We start from the raw sequence: 24,820 nt of genomic DNA, 5'->3' as shown, positions 1-24,820 counted from the left end.
TGTGTTTTCGTTTTCTTTTCTTCAATCATTTTAACCTTTTGCCACCAGACATTTCACTTTTGGTTGATGATACATTACTTACTTACGTTTGTTACTCCCAAAAGAGGAGCATAGACTGCCGATCAATATTCTACAGCCCACTCTCTACTGGACCTTCCTTTATAGTTCTATCCCATTGTTCTACATTCTTCGTCATATGTCACTCTCCATTTCTCGGCGTAATGTGTTCTTTCGTTTTCATCTTTTCTTTTGTCACTGAGGATTCCATGTGACGGCTTGTCTTGTGACGTAGTTCGGTGTTTTCCGCAATGTGTGTCCTATCCACTTCCAATTCTTTTTTGACCTTATTTCTTCCTCTACTGCAATGTGGTTTGTTCTCTTCCACAGTAGGTTGTTGCTGTTAGTGTCTGACCAACGGATACGAAGTATTTTGCGTAGACAACTGTTAATCAACACTTGTATCTTCTGGATGATGGGTTTTCGCACTTGTTCAAGTTTCTGCTCCATACAGTTGAACTGTCTTGATATCTGTATTGAAAATCCTGACGTTTTCATAATCCAGTCGATCAATAAGAGGAAGAGGAAGGATAAGAGTAAGCAACCTTGCCTGACACCGGTCTTTTCTTCGAGCATATATGTCAACTTTCCTCCATCATAGGAATCCCGTATGATATTAACTGTCTTCTCAGGCACGCTGTAGTGTAGAAGAAGCTTCCATAGAGTTGTCCTGTTCACGCTGTCAAATGCTTTCTCGTAATCAATGAAGTTGATGTAGAGTGATGAATTCCATTAAATTGATTGTTCCACAATGATCCGTAGTGTTGCGATTCGGTCTGTACTCAACAGATCCTTACAGGATCCAGCCTGTTGATCTTGAAGTTCGGCGTCTACGGAGTCTTTTATTTTCTTTGACAGTACCTTGTTGAAGACTTTTCCTGGTACTGAGAGAAGAGTGATGCCTCTGTAGTTCTCACATTTGCTAAGATCGCCTTTTTTTGACACGTTGATCAGGTGTCCTTCTTTCCAGTCTATTGGTATTTGTTTTTCATCTCAAATCTTACTGAAGAGAATGTGGAGTATCTTTGCTACGTCTGCTTTCAGTGCTTCTGCTGGAATGTTGTCTGGTCCTGCTGCTTTGCTGCTCTTGATTTATATTGATGGTACATACCACCTAAATTTGTCAAATTCAGTAGCACACACCACATTTCTGGCTCATTGATGACAATGGTGGACGGAGGTGCAACTTTGTGGATTGGTTCAGGTTAGACATTAACATTGTTGGATGCCGGCCGGCTCAGTAGTCTAGAGGTTAGGCATGCTCGCACGAGACTGACAGGTACTGGGTTTGAATCTGGTGAGGCGGGATCGTGGATGTGCACTGCTTAAGAATCCCATACTAAACAGCCGTTCAGTGCTTCCAGGTTTTCCATGATGGTCTATCTTCAATCGACTCATGAATTCAACTATTAAATTCAATGTTATTCCAGGTTAGGTTTTTTCTTTTGTAAATGATTTCCATTTCCAGCTGTTATCAACTGGAGAATCTTTGTGAAATGTAAGAACACATTGGAAAACTATTTCACTCATGGTATGAAACTTCTATTTAAAGCGTTTGGTTGACACTTATTATTATTATTTTCTTACAAGATAATTGATAAATGTTTTTCGGTTTAATTTCAACACAATTTGATTATACTACTGAAAAGTGTTATATTCCGATGGGAATAATGAATGGTAATTGTTGTAGTCTATTTTTGGACTAATAATATACATGTTTCTTTATTGTAGCTAAACTATGCATATACGTGTTCCTCTTATTATAAGCTTTATTTTGATCTATGAGCTGTTATTATACGACTTACCATTGTTGAGTCATATTCAGTCTATCAATTACTATCACCCACATTCACGACCACTTTTGGCTAGAACTTGTACAAATGTTGTTCCCTACTATATGGTGTGATGTGGTCTCTTTGGTTGGTATATTAACCCAGTATGTTTGAAATATAATGATTCATATCTCAGAGGTTGAATTTGGTATTCTGGACTCCAACAGGTAGGCATAGCTAGGCAGAAAGAAGAACCGGTAAGGACTCTAAACTGCTCGCACTGGTTCTACATATTATTGGTCCGGTTGATAAATCACAATTCTCTAATTGAAGGTATCATCACATGATATACGGTGATAGGGTCACAAAGCCCACAAGTGATAACAAGAACAAATAGTTTGATACTTCAACTAATCAAAAAAAGATTTTTCTTTTCCTTATTCTTCCATAATTAAGGTATTTTTAGAATTGGGACAAAATCCTAATGTACGTGATAAAAATGATTTAACACCATTATATTATGCTTGTTCAGAAGATATTCAACCAGAATGTATACAGCGTTTATTATTTGATCATGCTATACTTGGTGTAACCGATGATAAAGGTAGACAAGAAATTCATCAAGTAAGTTCATTATTATATGAATTCGAAAGATTCAGATTATATTTTTTTTAATGTTAAACGATACAATTGGTTAAGTTTACTTCATTTCAAATTGTGATGGAATTTAGGAAGTATATTGTATTTGATTTGAAATTCGCCAGTTGAATGTAACTGGATCAGTATTGAAACTTGAAACCTATATGTATTGCTTTGAACATCACTAAGTTTATACTTAACATGTCAATAATCATTGAGCAAATAAGTCTAGCTCCTAAATGCTCTGGTACAACCGAGAGTGAGAAGAATCAGCTCTCCTTCTCGAATTGCTTTCACATGGCCACGTGCATACAACCACTGACAGGAAAGTTCTAATCACTGCCTCCTAGCGGCAGGAGTGTTCTTTACGAAATTCAGAGGGCGAAAAGTGAATGTCTGGAGATTTAACTAAGTTGATGGATATGGAGGTTCCACTTTGGGGATTTGGAAAACCCTGATTCCAAACCAATGGTGCACATGGGCTCCAGGATACTGAGGGGACGAATCAAATGTCGGTGACCGGTTACCATGGGACTGATTCTCCTTACTTTTGTCCATTACCATGTGGATCAGACTTTTAGATCAAAGGCTGAGGGTGTGCCCCCCTAAGAAAACCACCTGCTTCGCTTTAAGCACCCGGGCAGTATCTCAGCCCTCACACAAATCGAATGATTTATGTGGCTCTTATCTGTTTGGTGCTTCCTTGTGCCAATATTTATGTGTTTAAATGAATATAATAAATAAATAAGGTAAGTCTAAATGAAGGATTCAATATATCAGCGGATTGATGTTTACGGTGACAAAGCTTGTTAGGAATTCAGAAGATGTGCTTAATCCTTTAGTGTCTATTGCTATGTTAAGCCCATATACCTTATTCTAGCTTCTAGATAGGTCAGTTTATCCATTCTTCTTGAGTCACGTTTTGACCTTGTTAATTATACACTTATCAACCTTAACTTTATGTGTGTGTGTGTGTGCACTTCCTATCTTACCCACCGCATATCTGTAATTTATTTTTATCTGGCTAAACAAATTGATCAACTCTTGGTTAAATGGAGTTGGTTCACATGCCTTCTCCACCGTGTATCATTTCATTTCGCTTTGTTTCTTTGACCGTCTGCCTAGATCAATGATTGTACAAAATGTACGTAATTGAAATCCTTTCTCGTATTCAATAATGCAAGTTAATGCAATAATTATATACGAGGATGGGTGACATATATATTTCGATAGCAATCATTCAGTAACGATCAACATATGATCTAATTGAAATCAGATCACGAGTCACTAAAATTCTATTACAAATTCATCCGTTAATTGTACCTGGATTCCAGTAGTGATTATTTTCCAGGGTTCAAATAAGAATCATCTTTAGGATTGACTTAACAGCTCTAAATTTGTATTTGAAACTTTAGAATTGAAACATTTATCTACCATAAAGTCAGTCAGTCAGCTACAACGTAGAACCAGACACATATATACATCGGTCCAAGTTGCCATACCTCATTAGCACAGCAAGATGAACACTCGATTCATAGACGTGGTTACTTCAATGGAGGTAATATATAGAAGAAAGATTGCATATAAAAGTATAATACAGGGAGAAAGAATTAGTTCGTAGAAAGAAAGATATGAAGTGATTTTAATCTCTTAGTTTAAAGGAAGACAGAGGGTGTATACGCCGACGTCATTGTGATTGATTTTGATCCATGTCACCAAGAGTCTCCAGCAACTGGTTAAGATAGTCACGCGGACCCCAACCAAGTAGTCTGTGTCTGTCAACATGGCTCAATCACTGATGTCACGTTTTGGTTTGGCCGCCCCTTACTTTCTTCCAACCATCTCCAACACTGGTTAGGATTGCACTTCGTAGTAATCGGTGTTCAGGCATACGCAATACGTGGCCATAAAACATTGTACCAGATTAGTAGTATTCAACTTTAAATGAGTTTAATAAACATATTTGTTATCATCTGTCTTTTACGGACATATCCAACAAATCTAGCATAGCTACAAGGTTTTAACTGTAAGCTTTCATAACATTTACACTACAATATGTACCATTCACTTATTAAATCAACGAAAAAGTAATTGAAACGTACTGAATATGAAAACGTTACAAATAACTTCAACCAATTCAATGCATATGTTTAACTAGCCTTGAATACAAATGTATCTCATGTAGTTTTAAATCTACCACAATATATGTATTTGTACTACCGGACGTTTGTGCTGATGATTATGATGTCGTTCAGAAGAAGATGATGAAAGCTCCACGACCAAATCATCCAGCTCAGAGAACAAAACTCTATCAAAATCTGTTTTAATAATATTTCTTTATCTAATTCATTAATGTCATGCAAATTAAACGCGTTGATTAAATAGTTCTATACCTTTCCTTTTATTCGTAAATTACTATTGAAATTCATTATCTCTATACTAACGTATATGTAGTTTACTGAAAGAAATCAAATTTCTTAAGCAAAACAGTTATCTCAAATAAACCTTATGATCATTATAAGCAAAGATGTATAGTGGCTAACAGTGGGATCCAGGATGCCTGTTTCGTCAAATTTAAGGCTCTTGAACTGGATGTTCGTGTATCTTAGAATTGATATTCACTCCGAAACTCGAACTCAGTACCATTTGCTTCAAACGCCATCTCATTACCCACTTAAATACGGAGTGCTGATAGCCACTTGCTTATACAAGGCATCCAATGATGTTACTGTTTAACTTCAATCAATCAATGAAGTTGCGCCGCCGTCCACCATTGACTCATAAATTCAACTATTAAAACTACTATAATATCCACCTTGTTAGGTATATCGAAGGGTTGAGATACGCGCAAAACCGAAGTTCGCAAAACAACGATTTATCTAAAATAGCGGTTCTCAACTTACGAGGTGTCTATGGCGTTTAACGCGTCCTTTTGTATGAAATAAAAAGGGTTTCGATATTGTAAAGGACAGTTGATAGTTGTGTTTAAACTTCATAACAGTTTATCAACAAGTAAAACCCGAACAAACAGCAAAACAGTATGGGACCTCTTGCGTTTAAACAAATACACAAAACTGTAGACAACTGCTTTGGTGATTGAGATAAAGTAATTATAATGATAAATACAATAAATCTTATAAGTACATATAAATATTTCAGATATGAGTTACAACAAAAAGTTTAAATATTACTGATAATACAACTATTTACTGAATATTATTAAGTAGTATAAACAATATGCAAAAGAGTAGAAGAGGCGCGAATGAGACTTACTTCTTACTTACTTACGCCTGTTACTCCTCGTGAAGGAGTATAGGCCGCTCACCAGCATTCTCCATTCAACCCTGTCCTTGGCAATCCTTTCTAGCTCCGTCCAGTTGTAATTCATCGTTTTCATATCTGCTTCTATTATCCGACGCAATGTGTTCTTTGGTCTTCCTCTTTTTCGCTTCCCTTCAGGATTCCAAGTTAGGGCTTGCCTCGTGATGCAGTTTGACGATTTGCGTAATGTATGTCCTATCCATTTCCATCGTCTTTTCCTAATTTCTTCTTCAGCTGGAAGTTGGTTTGTTCTCTCCCACAGAAGGCTATTGCTGATGGTATCCGGTCAATGGATGTTGAGTATCTTGCGTAGACAGCTATTTATAAATACTTGTACTTTCTTGATTGTGGTTGTTGTAGTTCTCCAAGTTTCAGCTCCATACAGTAGAACTGCCTTGAAGTTCGTATTGAAGATTCTCACTTTGATATTGGTTGAAAGTTGTTTTGAGTTCCATATGTTCTTTAATTGTAGGAATGCGACCCTTGCTTTGCCGATCCTCGCCTTTACGTCTGCATCGGATCCTCCTTGTTCATCGATGATGCTTCCCAGGTATGTGAAGGATTCTACATCTTCCAGAGTTTCGCCATCAAGTGTGATTGGATTGCTGTTCTCCGCTTTGAATTTGAGGACCTTAGTTTTCCCTTTGTGTATGCTGAGGCCTACTGATGCAGAGACTGCTGCTACACTGGCTGTCTTTGTCTGCATCTGTTCGTGTGTACGTGATAGGAGGGCTAGGTCATCTGCGAAGTCCAAATCGTCTAATTGATTCTGAGCTGTCCATTGTATTCCGTGTTTTCCTTCAGATGTTGAGGTCTTCATAATCCAGTCGACCACCAGAAGAAAGAGGAAGGGAGAGAGTAAACAGCCTTGTCTGACTCCGGTCCTTACTTGGAATGCATCTGTCAGCTGTCCTCCATGCACTACTTTGCACTGTAGTCCGTCGTATGAGTTCCGGATAATATTGACAATCTTCTCAGGAACTCCGTAGTGTCGAAGAAGTTTCCATAATGTCCTCCTATCTACACTGTTGAATGCCTTTTCATAATCAATGAAGTTGATGTATAATGATGAGTTCCACTCAACTGATTGTTCGACGATGATCCGTAGTGTTGCAATTTGGTCTGTGCACGACCGATCCTTTCGGAATCCAGCTTGTTGATCTCGAAGTTGGGCATCTACTGCATCCTTCATCCGGTTCAGCAACAATCTGTTGAAGACTTTCCCTGGTATTGACAGTAGTGTTATGCCTTTGTAGTTTTCACATTTGCTCAGATCTCCTTTCTTTGGAATCTTGACGAGGTGTCCTTCTTTCCAGTCCATCGGCACTTGTTCCTCCTCCCAAATCTTTTTGAATAGAAGATAAAGCATGCTTGTGGTTGCTTCGATGTCTGATTTCAGTGCTTCAGCTGGTATGTTGTCGGGTCCCGCTGCTTTCCCGGTCTTGATTTGTCTGACGGCCATTCTAATTTCTTCCGTAGTTGGTGGATTGACATCTATAGGAAGATCTATGTGTGCTGCTTCGATGTTCGGTGGATTCATTGGAGCCGGTCTATTCAGGAGCTCTTCGAAGTATTCTACCCATATTACGCTGTCGTTGGATTTCGGTGATTGGCTTGCCTTCTTTGTCTTTGACCGGCCTCTCTGGTTTACTGTATTTTCCTGATAGTTTCTTCGTTGTATCGTAAAGCCGTTTCATATTTCCTTCTCTAGCAGCTATTTCCGCCGTCGTTGCTAATTCTTCCATGTATTTCTTCCTGTCGGATATAATGCTCCTCTTCGCTTGCTTGTTTGCTTTTATGTATTTAGCTTGTGCTTGGACTTTCTCTGCTCGTGTTCGGCTGTTGTTTGATGCTGCCTTATTGTTCTTCCTTTCTTTGATCTTGTCCAGTGTTTCTGTAGAGATCCATTCCTTAAGATGGCATTTCTTTAGACCCAGAACCTCTTGACACGTTGAAGTCAATGCTTCCTTGATGCCTTTCCAGTTGTCCTCCATAGTAGTTTCTTCTTCTTTCAGTAGATCTTGTAAGGCTTGGAACCTGTTGTTGAGAGCTATCTTGAATTCATTGAGTCTGTCAGTATCTCGAAGGAAGGCTGTATTGAACCTTTGTATTGCTGTTTGTCAAGTTGTCGAGTTCTTTCTTAGCTTTTTAAATTGGCTACAACTAGGTGGTGATCTGAAGCTACGTCAGCACCTCTTCTGGTTCTCACATCTTCCATTGTCCTTCGGAATTTTTGTTGATGCAAATATGATCTATTTGGTTCTCTGTAGTGTGGTCCGGTGAGATCCATGTAGCCTTGTGTATACGCTTGTGTGGAAATATTGTGCCTCCTATGACCAATTTGTTGAATGCACATAGATTTGCAAATCTTTCTCCATTTTCGTTTCTTTCTCCCAGTCCATGTCGTCCCATAATATCTTCGTATCCGGTGTTGTCTATTCCAACTTTGGCATTTAGATCTCCCATCAGAATAGTTAGGTCCTTTCTTGGGCATTTCTCAATGATTGACAGCAGCCGCTCGTAGAACTGATCTTTGATTTCGTCGTTGCTATCATTGGTGGGTGCAAAACATTGGATAATATTCATTAAGATCCCCTCCTTCTTTGTTTTGAATGATGCTTTGATGATTCTGGATCCGTGAGATTCCCATCCTACAAGTGCATTTCGTGCTACTTTGGACAGCATTAAAGCGACTCCCTGAGTGTGTGGAGCATTGTCCTCTTCGTGACCGGAGTATAGCAGCATCTCTCCCGTAGCTAGCCTTTTCTGTCCAGCTTGGGTCCAGTGGGTTTCGCTGATTCCCAGTACTGCTAAGTTGTATCTCCTCATTTCCATTGATATTTGACTGGTCTTCCCGGTTTCCCACATTGTTCGAACGTTCCATGTACCTATAAAAATTTTTGCTCTGGTTGTTAGAAGGGGTATCGGCCTCGTGGCTTCCGAAGGAACTCGGCTTTCACCATGAAGCGTCATAATTCTTCTAAATGAAGACCTTCTAACTCCCAGGGCAGAGTTAAAATGGTTTGAATTATATTTTCTGGTAAGCGTTTTTTTAGCGAGTTGGTTTTCTACGGGATGGGGACGCTAACCCCATGCCCAACCCTCCTCCTTTACCCGGGCTTGGGACCGGCAGCAACCCTATAAGAGCTACAGGCGGAGTTGCGTGAATGAGAACATAATGTAAAACAGACATAACAACCCCGTCTGATTAATATATATAATACTGAAATGTATTTAGATAAACGATGTCTTTTTTTATAAAAAGGTTTCAATTTTGTTCACATGACCCATCAAATTTCATCATTTTGTTTCAACAGTTGAGATTATGAGTCAATTGAAGCTAGACCACCATGGAAAACCTGGAAACGGCCGTCCAGGGTTTCCAGGTTTTCCATGGTGGTCTAACTTCAATTGACTCATAATCTCAACTGTTGAAATTACTACAATCTCCACAAAACTCCTTCTGATATTATTTTGTTTGTTTTACTTTACAAGGCTTGTTTAAATGGTCGTAGTAAAACATTAAAACAATTAATCATTTATGGAGCTGATTTAAATGCACAAGTTGAAAATCATAATACACCATTACATTTATGTGTATTAGCTGATGAAATGGATTGTTTAAATTTATTATTACGTTATGGTGCATCACCAACATTAGTTAATTTATCTGGACAAACTCCATATGAATTAGCTATACTTATTGAACGGATGAATTTAGCAAATATTTTGCAGAATTTTGATGAACATTTAGTTGGTAAGTAGTTTATAACTAAGTAATACTATTGAAATGTATTAATTTTATGCAAATTCTAGGTACATCTTGTTGATAAGGCAAACTTCAAAGCACCGGCTTAATGGTCTAGAGGTTAAACGTTCACGTATGAGACCATTATGTTCTGGGTTCGACATCTCGCTAGGCAAGATTATTGAGATGCGCATCGTTCGGCAGTCCTAAAATAGGATGAAACGGTTGTCCAGTGCTTCGGGGTTTTCTATGATTGTCTAGTTTTAATTGACTCATGTTCTCAACTATAAAAATTACTAGAATATCCACAAAACCTGTATTGATACTAAAATATATTCAGCTTCACAATAAAAAAATGAAATCAAAATTTGTACGAAGTAAGCATAATAAGATTCTTGCAGAATAAAATGATCTAATCAATATATTTTACAAGAATCTTATAGGGTGACTATGTGGTGTATGTGTGTGCTACTTATATCGATATAAGTAGTATATAGCGCTAGATCGGGATAGAATAACTGGCAGTGGTAATTTTAGATGATCGAGGAGTAAAGAATGTGTGACGACGGACCACAGGTGAACTCGAGGAAGCTGTAGGAGGCTCCGAAGGAGCCGAAGATATTCCATCCAATCACCTTTTGGAAGAATATTCTAGAATTCCTACATGTAGCTTCCCAAATGGATAATACTAATAACCCCCTGTATGCGGATTGGAGGACTATAAATACCTGACAATTTTCTACTATAATTAACACTGTCTGGGAATAATATTCCTTTCATTAGTCTTCTATCTTCTTATTGTGACTCGGAAGGGTTCTGACGTTCTAGTGCTCACGTTATACGCAGTATATCAAGTACAACCTTCTAGATATACCAGAACGGAATTATATGAACAGTTTAGTCTGAGATAATTAATGAACATTTTACAAATGAAGTATTTATTGTATAGTTCTTAGATGTTACTAAGATATTCTGTAATATGGTATTCAAATACATTTGATTGTCCCTATTTAGTGTTCACGTTCACTACAATTACAAACTGCTAACATCTTTACTGATAACAAACAATGAGTTAACATAATTTATTCAAGGAAATTGAAATGGAAACGATATAAATTAAGGTGTAAATTGTAATTCATTCGAATTGATGCATATTTTATATTGAAAATAAACTATTTGTGAGGGGGGGGGAAAGGGGTTATAATTATTACTGTTCATAACTATTATTGGTCACACTAACAGTCGATGTTAGTATAATGCAAATAACTTCATTAATAAATGTCAGTGAATTGGTAAATGATTATATTGCGTAATAAGTGAACATCAACTCTGAGATACAGGTATATTCAGCTGACGAGTTCCAAATAGGACGAAGTGGTGCGCGTCCTGGATTCCACTACTAGCCACTATCCATCTTCGATTCTATAAAGCTTGTGACTTCAGGCAATATCGAGGTTATATTCACAATATACACATATACCAATAAATGATTGATCAATTGTAGTTCTAAATAACAATGGGAAGATACAAGTAAACAACACCAAGTGAAGTGAAATTGTTTGTCTATAATAAACTCTATTATATCAGAAAAGAAGTTTATCATGCTTTTATCTCATACACATAAATCATCTTGGAAGGACTCATTATTAATGGCTTCTGTTGAGCTGATTAAATGTGGTATTTATTAGTAATTAAGTATTTTTAATGAATCAAGGTTTCCTACTTCAGGTTCACTCTTCAGTGAGTGTTCAACGATTACATCTATAAAGAGTATGCTTCCATTCAGACTACAGATTCTGAAGTATGTACTTAAAAAACTAAATATGTATTCTCTCCTAAATACACTTGTACGACCAATGGTGAGGAGAGTGATCTCCCTCTCTCTCGAAATGTTTTCACATGGACTCAAGTATACTGCCACTGCCGACGAAGTCCCATTCACTGCCTTCTTGCGGTGAGGGTGTTGTTTACGAAATTAAGTGAATGAAAAGCAAATATCTAATGCTCTAACACAGTTGGTGGATATGAAGGACTCACGTAAGCAAATTGAAAAAAACCTTGATTCCAAACTAGTGATGAACAAGGACTTCATGATCCTGAGTGAATAAATGGTATAATTTCAGAACGACCTAAAATGTTATATACAAAAATCTAACAACTCTAGATATTCCATACCATGAAATCATATGGATGAGAATTTTCATAAAGCATTATTTGCCTTTAAACAAAGAAAAACTGTCATACAAGACAATACATTCACTTAGTATTCTTAAATAATTCTCCGAATACATGTAGTTGAATGTCATATCTAACATAGAAGATACATATATATCTATATGTTAATTCTCTTTGGTACATATTCAGTTCTTTATCATTTCATGGATGATCAATTGATTTGATGTTAGAGTCCGTTAGTAACTTGTTTGCTTGTTTCCTATCTCATCAACAACTTTCAAATTTTTTTAGTGACATAGTAACTATGAAACAAAAATCACAAAATTGAAATTGTTACATAATAAAATACATAAATAATAGTTTTAATAGTTGAGATCATGAGTCAATTGAAGCTAGACCATTATGGAAAATCTCGTGAGGCAGGATCATGGATGAGCACTATTGACGAGTCCCACAATAGGATGAGATAGTAACTCACTGAAAACAATAGTGGATGTATCGCTCGATTTCGTGGATTCATTGAAGTTAGACATTAACACCATTGGATATTAACCGAGTCAGTGGTCAAGAGGTTAAGCGTTCACACGCGACACTGATAGGTCATGGGTTAAAGTATCGTGGGGCGTGATCGTAGGAGGAAGAGGCTCACTGAAGAATCAAACAGCCGTCCAGTGCTTCTAGGTTTTCCATGATGGTCTAGCTTCAATCGACTCAACGACTGAAATTACTATAATATCCACAAAAACCCCTTCTGATACACAAGTAATAATTCACTATAGAATAGTTTTGGAAATTTCATTCTCTTTCTCTATTCGATTCAATCTAACGTATAAAAACGATATTCAGATGTCCTATTCCTATTTATTATCGTTTCTATTTTCAATTTCTTTCTGTTTTTTTTTAAAAAACCTGATTTGTCTATTTACCTAGAGGGAATTGATCAAAAACCTGTATACAATAAAGATAGACGACCGACAATTCATGGACCAAGAGCAGTGTATGACAGTGTTCACTTACTTCAATATAATCATAATAGTAACCATAGTAACAGTAATAATAATAACAATAATAATAATAATGGTAACACAATAAGTACACGTAAACTAAGTAAACCAATGTCAATAGACAGAGAATTACCTCCAACTCCTTATCAAAGATGTTTATCATTTGACATGAATGATTTAAGACAACTTACACCAAAACGAATCAATCAATATGTATTTCATAATAATAAAATTGAATCGGGAACACCAGATATAGTTAGACGTAATAATCTTGATAAAAAAGAAGCTACTATTAATAATAATAACAATAACAGACCATCATTACCTATTCGACGACAAATGACATATAGTAATGATAATGATCATTGTGGAGGAACGATTTATAATGATAATAATCCACAAGGTAAGTAGTGTAATACTTAAAATTACACTTTTAGTAATGTAATTTACATATGATGATTCGTATCAGACATAAATATAACTGATAGTTAGCCTTAAATCTATTGTAAACAAACTTTATTTCCATCGAGATCTTCGGAACATAAAACTTAATAACCCTAAGTTCTTTCTCTGTTAGTGCAAAGTAGTTCATGGAGGACAGCTGACAGATGCATTTCAAGTAAGGACTGGAGTCAGAAAAGGCTGTCTACTTTCCTCCTTCCTCTTTCTTCTGCTGATCGATATGATTATGAAGACCTCGACATCTGAGGGAAAACATGGAATACAATGGACGGCTCAGAACCAATTAGACGATTTGGACTTTGCAGATGACCTAGCCCTCCTATCCCATACATAAGAACAAATGCAGAAAAAGACAGCCAGTGTAGCAGCAGTCTCTGTATCAGTAGGCCTCAACATACACGAGGGGAAAACCAAGATCCTCAAATACAAAAACGAGAACACTAACCCAATCACACTTAATAGCGAAAGTCTAAAAGATGTGGAATCTTTCACGTACTCGGGAAGCATCATCAATGAACAAGGAGGATCGGATGCAGACCTAAAGGCGACGATTGGCAAAGCAAGGATCGCATTCGTATAATTGAAGAACATATGGAACTCAAAACTGTCTCTTAACCAATATCAAAGTGATAATCTTCAATACGAACGTCAAAACAGTTTTACTGTACGGAGCTGAAACTTGGGGAACTACTACAATCATCATCAAGAACTTACACATATTTACAAATAGCTGTCTGCTTAAGATACTCAACATCCATTGACCGGATACCATCAGCAACAGCCTTTTGTGGGAGAGAACAAACCAGATCCCAGCTGAAGAGGAAATTAGGAAAAGAAGATGGAAATGTATACGACACACATTACGCAAATCATCGAACTGCATTACGAGGCATGCCGTAACTTGGAATCGTGAAGGTAGGCGGAAAAGACGAAGGTCAAGGAACACATTACCTCGGGAAATAGAATCAGATAAGAAAAGGATGAATCACAAGTGGAAATAACTGGAAAGGATTGCCCAGGACAGGGTTGGATGGAAAATGCTGGTGGGCGGCCTATGCTCCTTCATGAAGAGTAAAAGGCGTAAGTAAGTAAGTCTATCTCTGTTAGGGTTGTTTAGGAGATCTTATTACTAAAACGAGGCGGCTGTTCAACGATTCCAGGTGTCCAATGTTTCACCGCTTAATATCCAACCATTACAGAAACCGATTAATAAATCTTAATTCATTCATCCTATTTTGAAGGACTTATCAGCAGTGAGTAACCACGAAGTTTGAAGTTAGACATTAACACCAGTGAATGTCAGCTCAGTAGTCTAGAGATTAAGCGTTTGTCCGCGAGTCCAGTAGGTCCTGACTTCGATTCTGGCGAGGCAGGATCGTGGTTCTACCAGGTTTTCCATGGTGGTACAGTTTCAATTGTTCCACGATCTTAACTATTGAAAACTTTGATAAACTTAACAATTATATATTTTTGGTAGAATACACTGTCTTCTTACAAAATCTTTACATAATATTTTCACATTCGGTGACCACATTGTTACTATCAAGATTTATAAATGAAATTCATCTATGATATATGGATATGGTTGATTCGACAGTTACTATACCATTGTAACGAATGTTTATAAAAACCATTTCACTTATTAACATGAGTTGGATTGTTCCGTTTCTGTCTGTATAAGAAAAGTCCTGAATATGTATATAGATGGTCAAAATTAACAAATTACCTTAAAGCTTCGAAGTAAAGACCGGTGTCAGGTAAGGTTGCTTACTCTCACCCTTTCTCTTACTCCTCGTGATCGATTGCATTATGAAGAGGTCAACATCTCGGGGAAAGCATGGAATACGGTGGGCAGCTAAGATGCAGTTGGATGATCTAAACTTCGCAGATGATATGGCTCTTCTATCGCACACGCAACAAAAACACCCAGCTGTGTCACAAGACAAGCCCTCACATGGAATCCTCAATTACAAAGCGAAAGAGGAAGACGAAAGAACACATTACAGAGAGAAACGGAGAGTGACATAGGAAGAAGAATGAAGAACATTTGAACAGAAATATAAAGGGAGGTCCAGTAGGGAGTGGGTTGTAGAATGTTGATCGGCAGTCTATGCTCCTCTACTGGGAGTAATAGGCATAATTAATTAAGTCAGTTCCTCACTATCTTGAAACAATTAATGTTGAATATGAATTTATTAGATAACAACTTAAAGTGTTAGTTTGTAATTATCATACAATATGAGAGTAGGAAGACTCTGAATTCGATCTTTGATTTATATCATAGGAACATTGTTAATTAGTGTCTTAGACTAGAATGAAAAATGAGTTTTTTAATTCACACAATCAAAATTATGATGATTATTATTAATATCAGAAGGAGTTTGTGGAGATTTTAGAAATTTTCACAAATTGAAATCATGAGTCAGTTGAAGCTAGACCACCGTTGAAAACCTGGAAGCGCTGGACGGCCGTTTCGTCCTAGTATGGGACTCCTCAGCAGTGCGCATCCACGATCCTGCACCCCGTAACTTCGTGGATTAGTTAAAGTTAGACCTTAACACCTTTGGACGTCAGCTCAGTGGTCTAATGGCTAAGTGCTCGCGCGCGAAACCAGTAGGTCCTGGGTTCGGATCTCGCTGGGTGAGGGATCGTGGATGCGCACTGCTGAAGAGTCCCGTGCTAGGACGAAACGGCCGTCCAGTGCTTCCAGGTTTTCAATGGTGGTCTAGCTTCAACTGACTCATGATTTCAATCTGTGAAGATTATTATTAATATCAAGGTGAATCTGAATAATTTTCTTTTTCTTTTTATTGATTTATTGTAGATATTCTCAAATTTCCTCGGCGATTAAATTTCCTAAGGTAGTATTCTACTACTATTATTGTTACTACAAGTAGTAGTATTATGATTTTTTTCATCATTCATATACCCGAGTTCCCAAGTTTGGGGAAATTTTGAGGAAACTCCCGAAGTCAAATGACCTTCAGCAACGTTTGGGGAAATTTCGGGAAAATCTCCAAAATTAAATGAATTTCGGAGAGATATTGGGGAATTTCCGCAGGTCTGCGGAAATTTCGGGGTTTTAGTGCCGTCTCCCCAAAGTTTACTATAGCGGCTTCCCCGAAATTGAGAGCTCGGGTATATATTAATATATATTTAAAATGCTTCATTGAATAAGAAAATGAACTCTTGAGATGGTGGAGAAGATTTGTAGATCAGGTGGATGATTTTGATGGAGTTTTGTTGTGTGAGTTGGATGGCTAGATCATTGAGCTTTCATCGTTCTTTTGAACAAGATCATCAGCACAACTTTCAAGTAGAAATGAAGTTTTCCTGAAGTTTTTACTGATGATGTTGTTCAGAAGAACGATGAAAGCTCCATGACCAAACTATCCAGCTCAGAGAACAAAACATCATCAAAAATGAACTCTCATTTGTATATGGTGACTGTAGGGAATAATAACTTCTGAAGATTAGTTGTTTGTTGGCACTAGTGATTGATTATAAACTAGCACTTCTCAAGTTTTGTCATAATCGGACATTCATTGGAATTAATAAATTTAAATAGTTGTAAGCAAAGATAGATAGTAACTAGCAGTAGAATCCACTAAGTTCTATTTAGGACTCGTCAGCTGGATGTACCTGCATCTTAGATTTGACGTTCACTCCGGGACTCGAATATAGTACCGTTCGCTTTAAACGCCATCTCATTATCCATTATTTCATTGCCCTTGTAATGTTAAATATACTAGAACTTTTCAGTTCATTTCTCATGCTAATAATGTCAAAATTGAAACAGTCAATGATATCAATGACAATAAATAAGAATTTTGTTGTTTCATGAATTAATTGGAGTAACTGTCAGACAGCTACAACTTAGGACCAGGCACATATATGCATCGGTCCAAGTTGCCATACCACATTACCACAACAAGATGAACACAAAATTCATTGAAGTAGTTAATTCAATTGCAATAATATATTAAGGAAAGATTGCATATGAGGATATAGTACAGGAAGTAAAAATTAGCTCGTAGTAAGAAAGATATGAAGCGATTTCAATCTCATAGTTTAAAGGAAGACAGAGAGTGTATACAACTACACTATTGTGATCACGCAAAGTCTCCATTCATTGGTTAAGACAGTCACGCGGACCCCAATCAAGTAGTGTGCATCAACGGACATGACTCAGACTAGAAGTTAATGAATTCAAACACTGATTCCACATTTTGGTTTGGTCGCCCCCAACTATCTTCCAACCATCCCCAACACTAGTTAGCATTACACATCGTAGTAATCGATGTTCAGACATACGTAACAGGTGGCCTAACCATCTCAATCGTCGAAGATTTACAACCTCATCAACTGATTTACCATCATTCTTTAATACCCAACGTCTAACTTCACTGTTACTTACCCGGTGATCCCAATAGATGCAAGCAATATTTCGAAAACATTTGTGATCAAATACTAGTAGCTTACAAGTATCTTCTATTCTTAATGGCCAAGTTTCTCAGCCGTAAAGTAGAGCAGAACAAACTGCTGCGTAATATACTCATCCCTTAATTGATAAACGGATATCTCGCTTTCTCTATAGGTGACGTAATTTGACAATAGCAAAACGAACTTTCTGAATCCATGCTGATTGAATTAATATAACCAAATTGATGAACTAATACAAACTTTATTAGTTCGGATCCATCGTTACTAACAGTGTGATGTATTTGATCCACTAAAAAATTCAAACCCATGTTAAAGCTTTACTTTAACTGATATTATTAGTAAACAATAAGAATATTTACTCAAGCGTAATGATGAATATCAACCATTCCCTGTTTATTTACTAAAACATTTACAAGTTCCGTAGATACAAGGCAAGAATTCATCACAATACACTATGAATTCTTCACTCTAATCAATCAGATAGTATGAAATATAGTTCATTAGTTCAATGTTTTAATTGTTTCCCAATTTGTATCGCTTTAGACAACGTTATCCAAACTATCGTATACGTTCAATCATTTTGGAACGTGGAATAACTGGTTACGGTTTTATTATGCAAGGGTCAGATAGTAAGCAAACAATGTTTGTTTGTTTTTAATTTCATATTAGCAATTTTTTGAAAGTATGGGCAAGACTATAATATATGGACGAACCAATCAAAAGAGTTTTAGGGGTTTCAAAGTCATAGAGCCAATTTCAATACTTGATGCTCATTTACAATCGGTTAATAGTGGATTTTTAGAGAAAATGTGATAATTGAGTGGCTACAACAATTAAGACTACTAAAATGTTCCATTATTTATGATTGTGGTAATCAAAAGACTTGTGGACCTTGTGCAGACTACCGTAATATTGTTTTCTTTCGATGTAATATATGTTGGAGGAGAAGGTCTGCCAGAATAGGATTTTTTACTCGATCCAGATCGAGACTGTGGCAAACTATGACTGGATAAAAAAGCACCAGCAACACTGGCTACAGCCGGGTACTGCAATATATACAGATGATTGGAACGTATACAGATGCTTATATTTACTTGGTTATGTGCATCGTGTCGTTATCCATAAACGGTAATTTGTGGACACAACAACCGGACTGCAAACAAACAATATTGCAACTACGTGATCGAGGCTGAAAGAGCTTTTGCGACCTTATCATGGCTCTGAAGGCCGACTATTATTAAGCTATATGGATGATTTCCTCTACCATATGCATCATCATCATTAATTTGTGTTCTACCTTGAATTCTAAACATACAGACTCAAATTTTTTTAATTCAAATAATGTGATAAAGATGTCTATTGTTGTAACAATAAATGTGACTTCACTGACCGTTGCAACTATCTTTACGTGGTAGTCCAACTGGCCTGTCGTAATCAACCAATGAGGCTATACTGGCTAGAACAATCGTTCGTCAAGGTCCTACCATGCAACACAGGTCAGTTGAAGAACGGTAAGAATAAAAGCAGTAAACTCAAGGTCCGAAGACAAAGTCGTACTACTGACTGTACAGAAATGTGACGGCAGCAAGGTGTTTCTCTCTGACAACCAGTATGCTAGCGATGCTGCATTCCCACAAATGAAGAGTGGGGTTATAAAAGGTCGACCCTTTAAAATACACACCTCACTTTCTCCACCGGATTTCCATCTGCGGTAGTCAGATCTCAACAAGTACGTAGCCAACACGAAAATTACCTTCAGAATGATCGTGTGTGACCGGCCTAAAACAGTTATCCCTTTGGGTACTGCGGTCACGCTTTCAGGTCACTAAGACCAACTTTAACCGAATTTCCTTTCGAGGTCCAGTCTTTATTTCATTACCGTTTTTATATATTACTCTTCAAAATAGCATTCATTTGGAACATCTTACCTACTGCACGAACCTACCAACAATTCATCTCTCATCTATAGCAAATATTATTACTGAATGTAGTCATGTATCCTAATTTTAGTGGTAAAATGACTCTTGGACATTAGGTGACTTGATGTTTATAAATCTTTGACGTTTCATAGGACAGAATCTTACTTCATAATGAGTAGCCAATATCCTTCACCTGGTGAATGCAAGGTTATGTCGTATGTCTTTAAATGACACTGTTTTTCTGTTTGTGTATGAGTTGGAGGGACGCTAGTAGTATAGTCTAATTGATCAGAATAAATTAGGTGAACTAGGGCTCGAACTAGCAATCTACTAAACTACCCTTGCACTTAATATTATATAAATTAGATGCTCATAAATTCTAATATCTATAGTGGAATTTTATCTACAATTGACTGATCACTGGGTAAGGATCAGTGTGATGTATTTCAGGTCCTTCTTAGTGCAGATCGAATCCTATCGACCAAGTTGCTATGTGACCACTATTCTAGGCGACTCGACATTTTGCGCACTATGTTGCGATAAGATGGTGGTTAGAGGTAGTCAACAACAAACCCTAGACCTAGGTTTCGTGCTACTTGGCACTCGTCAGCAAGGTTTACCTGAAACCTTGAGGGTACTGATGCTTCCTGACGAATTCTATCCTGTGTCACCCAGCTTTACAGTCAGAGACTCTGAGATATATTTACAATTGATTGATCAATGGATGGTGATCAATCTCATGTATGTCAAGTCATTATTTCTTATTATAAGTTGAAATCAGATGAGGAATTTTCGAGAACTTGAAGAAGTCTAGACATTTGATTTATTCTAGTATATGATCTATCAGCAGTGCCTACCAGTTACGTCATTACATAGTACTGAACCTGTAATTTTTAGATCATGGTATGAGTGCAATACTTGTAAGCCACTGAAATATCGTCTTTTTCTCTTTTACATAGATTTTAAAGAACGATCATTTATTGCTAACAATTTACCCAGTCAAAGGATTTTGAGCGTTCAACCAAATAGTAAAGCGGAAAAAGCTGGACTTGTACCAGGCGATTATATACTTGAGGTAAATTATTCAATGAAATTAACTGATGAATTAATAAACTAACTAACTGACTAGTTTCATCCCATCGAGTTGGTCACAATCTGGAGTAGATCTTTAATCTAGATTTCGTGGTAGTTAGAATTCATCAACAATTTTGTTTTGTTTTTATATGAATAAATATGTGGAAAAAAGGTATATGAAGTTGAAGAATGATATATAACTTACTTACTTGCTTACGCCTGTTACTCCTAATGGAGCATAGGCCGCCGACCAGCATTCTCCAACCCACTCTGTCCTGGGACTTCTTGATAGTTCCATCCAATTCTTGTTCATTTTTCTCATGTCTATCTCCATTTCTCGGCGTAATGTGTTCTTTGGTCTTCCTCTTTTCCTTTGGACTTGAGGATTCCATGTGAGGGCTTGTCTTGTGACGCAGTTGGGTGCTTTCCTCGATGTGTGTCCTATCCACTTCCAGCGCTTCTTCCTGATTTCTTCCTCCACTGAGATCTGGTTTGTTCTCTCCCACAGTAGGTTGTTGCTAATAGTGTCCGGCCAATGGATCTGAAGTATTTTGCGTAGACAACTGTTAATAAACACCTGTATTTTCTGGATGACGGCTCAAGAAAATAGACTGATTTGTTATTTGTATGGAGTTATATGTTTAACCTGTTGTTAATATTATGGTAAAGTATTGAGATTGGTTAGTCACTAATGGCATATTTACATCCAGAGTAAATTGCCTCGGTATTGTGACATCGTTACATGTTTTCTATTTCAGTCGTTTAATGTCTATCGCTGTAACCAAAGTAACTTGTTTGATCCTATTCTGCTCTCTTCAACACCAAAATATAAACTTGTATGCATAATATATCTTGTGACTGCCAATTAGAGAGCAGTGGATTATCGATCGGACCAAGGACGCGTAAAACACGTGCGAGCAGTCTAGAGTCCTGACTGGTCCTAGCCCGTCCAGTTAAGTCCAGAACACCAATCTCAGCATCTACAATATGAATCATTTATTTCAAGCATACTGGCTTTATATACCAACCAGACAGACCACATCGTACCATAAAATAGAAAATAACATTTGTACAAGATGTAGCCAAAAGTGCCTGTGAACAAGGGAGGCAATGATTAATAGACAGAGCATAACTCAAGAATGGTAAATCTCATAATAATAGTTCATAGATCAAAATAAAGCTTGTGATAAGAGGGACATGAATATGAACAGTTTAGTTAATTAACAATTACACGATAAAACATATACGTATAGTATTCGTCCATAAATGGATCCCAAAAGTTACCATTCATTATGCTTATTGGGACATAACAATGTATAAAACCTGTATCCGTAACACAGGTTATGAACAAACCAAATTTATTAGCTCAGTGCACAACGCGTTGAAGTTAGAAGTGAAAGATGCCATGTTTGAATCTTACTGGGGTCATCAACTTCAATATCATGTCTGTATGATCTTTAGTATTAATCTGATTATATTAATCAAATTGTAATACGAATACTAGTTTAATAGGTGGGGACCAATGAACACAAAACTAAAGTTAAGAGTTTCATCCCGACTATCTCCAACCGTCTAGAGTTAAAAAGTTATGCAGAAAATGTTGAGTCGCTCAGTACAGTAGCCACATTACAACTTCATCTAAATAATTTGATCACAACTAAAGACTAGTAAAACACGACATTGGTTACCACTCATGAATCAATCATTCGCTGCTAGAAAAACTCAACAATAACATCTTAGACTTGAAAACTGATTGGTATGGTTTTGAATCTTACAGAAATCATGAACTTTTTCAATATTGTATGTGTACACCTTACTGATCAGTTCCAGCTATCACAAAACCTAGTTCCAACAGGGAATTCTCCTAACTATTTCCAATCATTTAATAATATGCATTAATTGTTTTTTAACCAACAAAGATTATATCATGGATCGATTGAAGTTATACATTAAAACCATTGGATGTCGGCTCAGTAGTTTAGAGGTGGAGCTCTCGCGCACTAGACTGAAGATTTCCGGTTCAAGTCCCGAGGTCGTCCATAAATTATATACGTAAATGGATTTTTTCAAAAGATATATTTCATAGACTTATTGATCTATATAGACAATCAGGAAGACGAAGTGAAGGAAGCAGACCGAAATGAAGTGACTGTCAGTAGAAAAGGCGATTAAGACAACCCGTTTTGATCAAACGTGATTCAGATAAAAAAGCTACAGACATGTAATGAATGAGATAAGTAATACGCATACATATGATGACATAAAATATAGTCAAGGTTAGTAGGCTAATAAGTGATAAGGTCAAAATATATTTATTTGAACACATAAATATTTGTACAAAGGGGCACCAAATAGAAATGCGGCACACAAGTCTCTTGATTTGTGTATGGGCTCTGACACTGCCTGAATGCCAAACCGATGCAAGTGGTTTTCTTAGGAGGCTACATCCACGACAGTGAAGCAACGTCAGGAGATGTAGTCACATGGTGGTCGGTGACTAATAATTTGTTCATACGTCATTTATCCCCTCAGGATTCTAGGACCCATGTGCAACATTGGTCTGTAATCAGTGTTTTCCAACTACCTTAGTTGGATCCTCTGTATCTACCTACCCTGTTGAAGCATCGGACATTCTCTTTACGTAAAAAAACACCCCTGTCTTTAGAATGCAGTGAGTAGGACTTCTGTGAGATCGGCTGTATACGCGTGATAGTATTTCGAGAAGGAGAGTTGACTATCCTCACTCTCGGTTGTACCACGGCATTTTTAAGTTTCAGAAGAATAAATAAACTAATCTGTCTAAATGCTAGAACAACTTATGTTGGCTTGACATAGTACCAATCATTACAACTCTACAATAGTTATGATTGATTTGAAATATGATTTATGTTTTAGATTAATGGTATGGATGTTTATGATGCAACGCATACACAAGTAGTTGATTTGATTACAACAACAAGAGATATGTTACAATTAAAAATTATCAACTTTCAACAGTTGCCAGAAATTCAGTCGAGTAAGTTCCCATAATATGATTATTAAATGGTTTATATTTATAATAAATTGGTTTTATACTACTGATATATGAGTAATGTGATAATAATAATAACTTTTAAGTAAAGATGGTTAGTGGCTAGCTGTGAAATCCAGGATGCGTGTTTTGTCCTATTTGGGACTCGTCAGTTGGATGTACTGGCATCTTAGAATTGATGTCCATTCTGTGACTCGCACCCAATAGCATTCACTTCATACGCCATCGCGTTATCCACTCAGCGATTACATTTTAATATTGTTCATGGACTCGCTCACTCATTCGCTTGCTGTTCGACACTCACACATGATTCTTGCCTGGTGTGCCTGTAGTTTTGGTGATCTGTGCGTGTTGTGCGATAATAAATGTAAACAACGCTTTGTAATCTTTTTCTGATTTCTACACACCATTAGGCGTTATCTAGTGATGGTTGTCAGGACGAGCAGTACACGAAGTTAAAAAATTATACCGAATACCAACAACCACAAACCCTTAAAAGTAATGATGATGTGATAAGAAAACCTGTTAAAAATGAGTTTGTGGCTAAAAATAATGAATACTGTTATTTCTGAATGATTATGTACAATGAAATACACTTAATTGGTGATTTTCAAATGAAACGAAATGTATACATCTTTCATCTTTATCCAGGGGCCCAAAATGCCCTGGTACGGCCGAGAATGAGGAGAGTCAGCCCTCCCTCTCGAAACGCTCTCAGATGGCCATGTACATACAAACATTTCCACAGGGTTCCTACTCACTGCCTTCTAAAGGCGGGAGTGTTATTTACGAAATTGAAAGGACAAGAAGTGAGTGTTTAGCGCTCTAACCGGGTTGATCGATATGGAGGATCCACCCAGGGGATTTGGAAAACCCTGATTCCAAACCAGTGTTGTGCCTTAAGAAAACCACCTGCTTCTGTTTGCGTAACGAGGTAGTATCCTAGCTCTCACACAAATCGAATGATTTATCTGGCGCATATTTATTTAGTGCCACCTTGTACCAACGTTTATGTATTTAAACAGAAACAACACATCTTTGATCTTTGTTCACAAAATGTAATCAATTAAATGGCATTCAAACTTATGAAGTAATATATCACTACTGAGGAGTCCCACAATAGGATGAAACCGCCGTTTAGTGGTTTCAGATTTTCCATGGTGTTCCAGCTTCAA

The 24,820-nt window shown here is 37.1% G+C and overlaps 1 protein-coding gene across 1 annotated transcript in view; it reads left to right on the top strand.

Moving 5' to 3' along the window:
* The window catches only part of MS3_00011100 (uncharacterized protein), a gene marked incomplete at both ends in the record, with an annotated part of 78,261 nt that overhangs the window by 40,141 nt on the left and 13,300 nt on the right, over positions 1–24,820 (top strand). Inside the window, 7 exons of the mRNA XM_051219506.1 lie at positions 2,286–2,453; positions 9,285–9,546; positions 12,643–13,119; positions 16,003–16,039; positions 18,165–18,250; positions 20,500–20,615; positions 23,510–23,630. Of these exons, the coding sequence (XP_051064666.1) occupies positions 2,286–2,453; positions 9,285–9,546; positions 12,643–13,119; positions 16,003–16,039; positions 18,165–18,250; positions 20,500–20,615; positions 23,510–23,630 (1,267 nt within the window). The remainder of the gene's footprint in view (positions 1–2,285; positions 2,454–9,284; positions 9,547–12,642; positions 13,120–16,002; positions 16,040–18,164; positions 18,251–20,499; positions 20,616–23,509; positions 23,631–24,820) is intronic.

Source organism: Schistosoma haematobium, chromosome 5 (genome assembly GCF_000699445.3).
Source record: "Schistosoma haematobium chromosome 5, whole genome shotgun sequence".
In the NCBI taxonomy this organism is placed as follows: domain Eukaryota; kingdom Metazoa; phylum Platyhelminthes; class Trematoda; order Strigeidida; family Schistosomatidae; genus Schistosoma; species Schistosoma haematobium.
The sequence above is the reverse complement of the archived record's forward strand: the minus strand, read 5'-3'. Positions and strand labels throughout refer to the sequence as shown.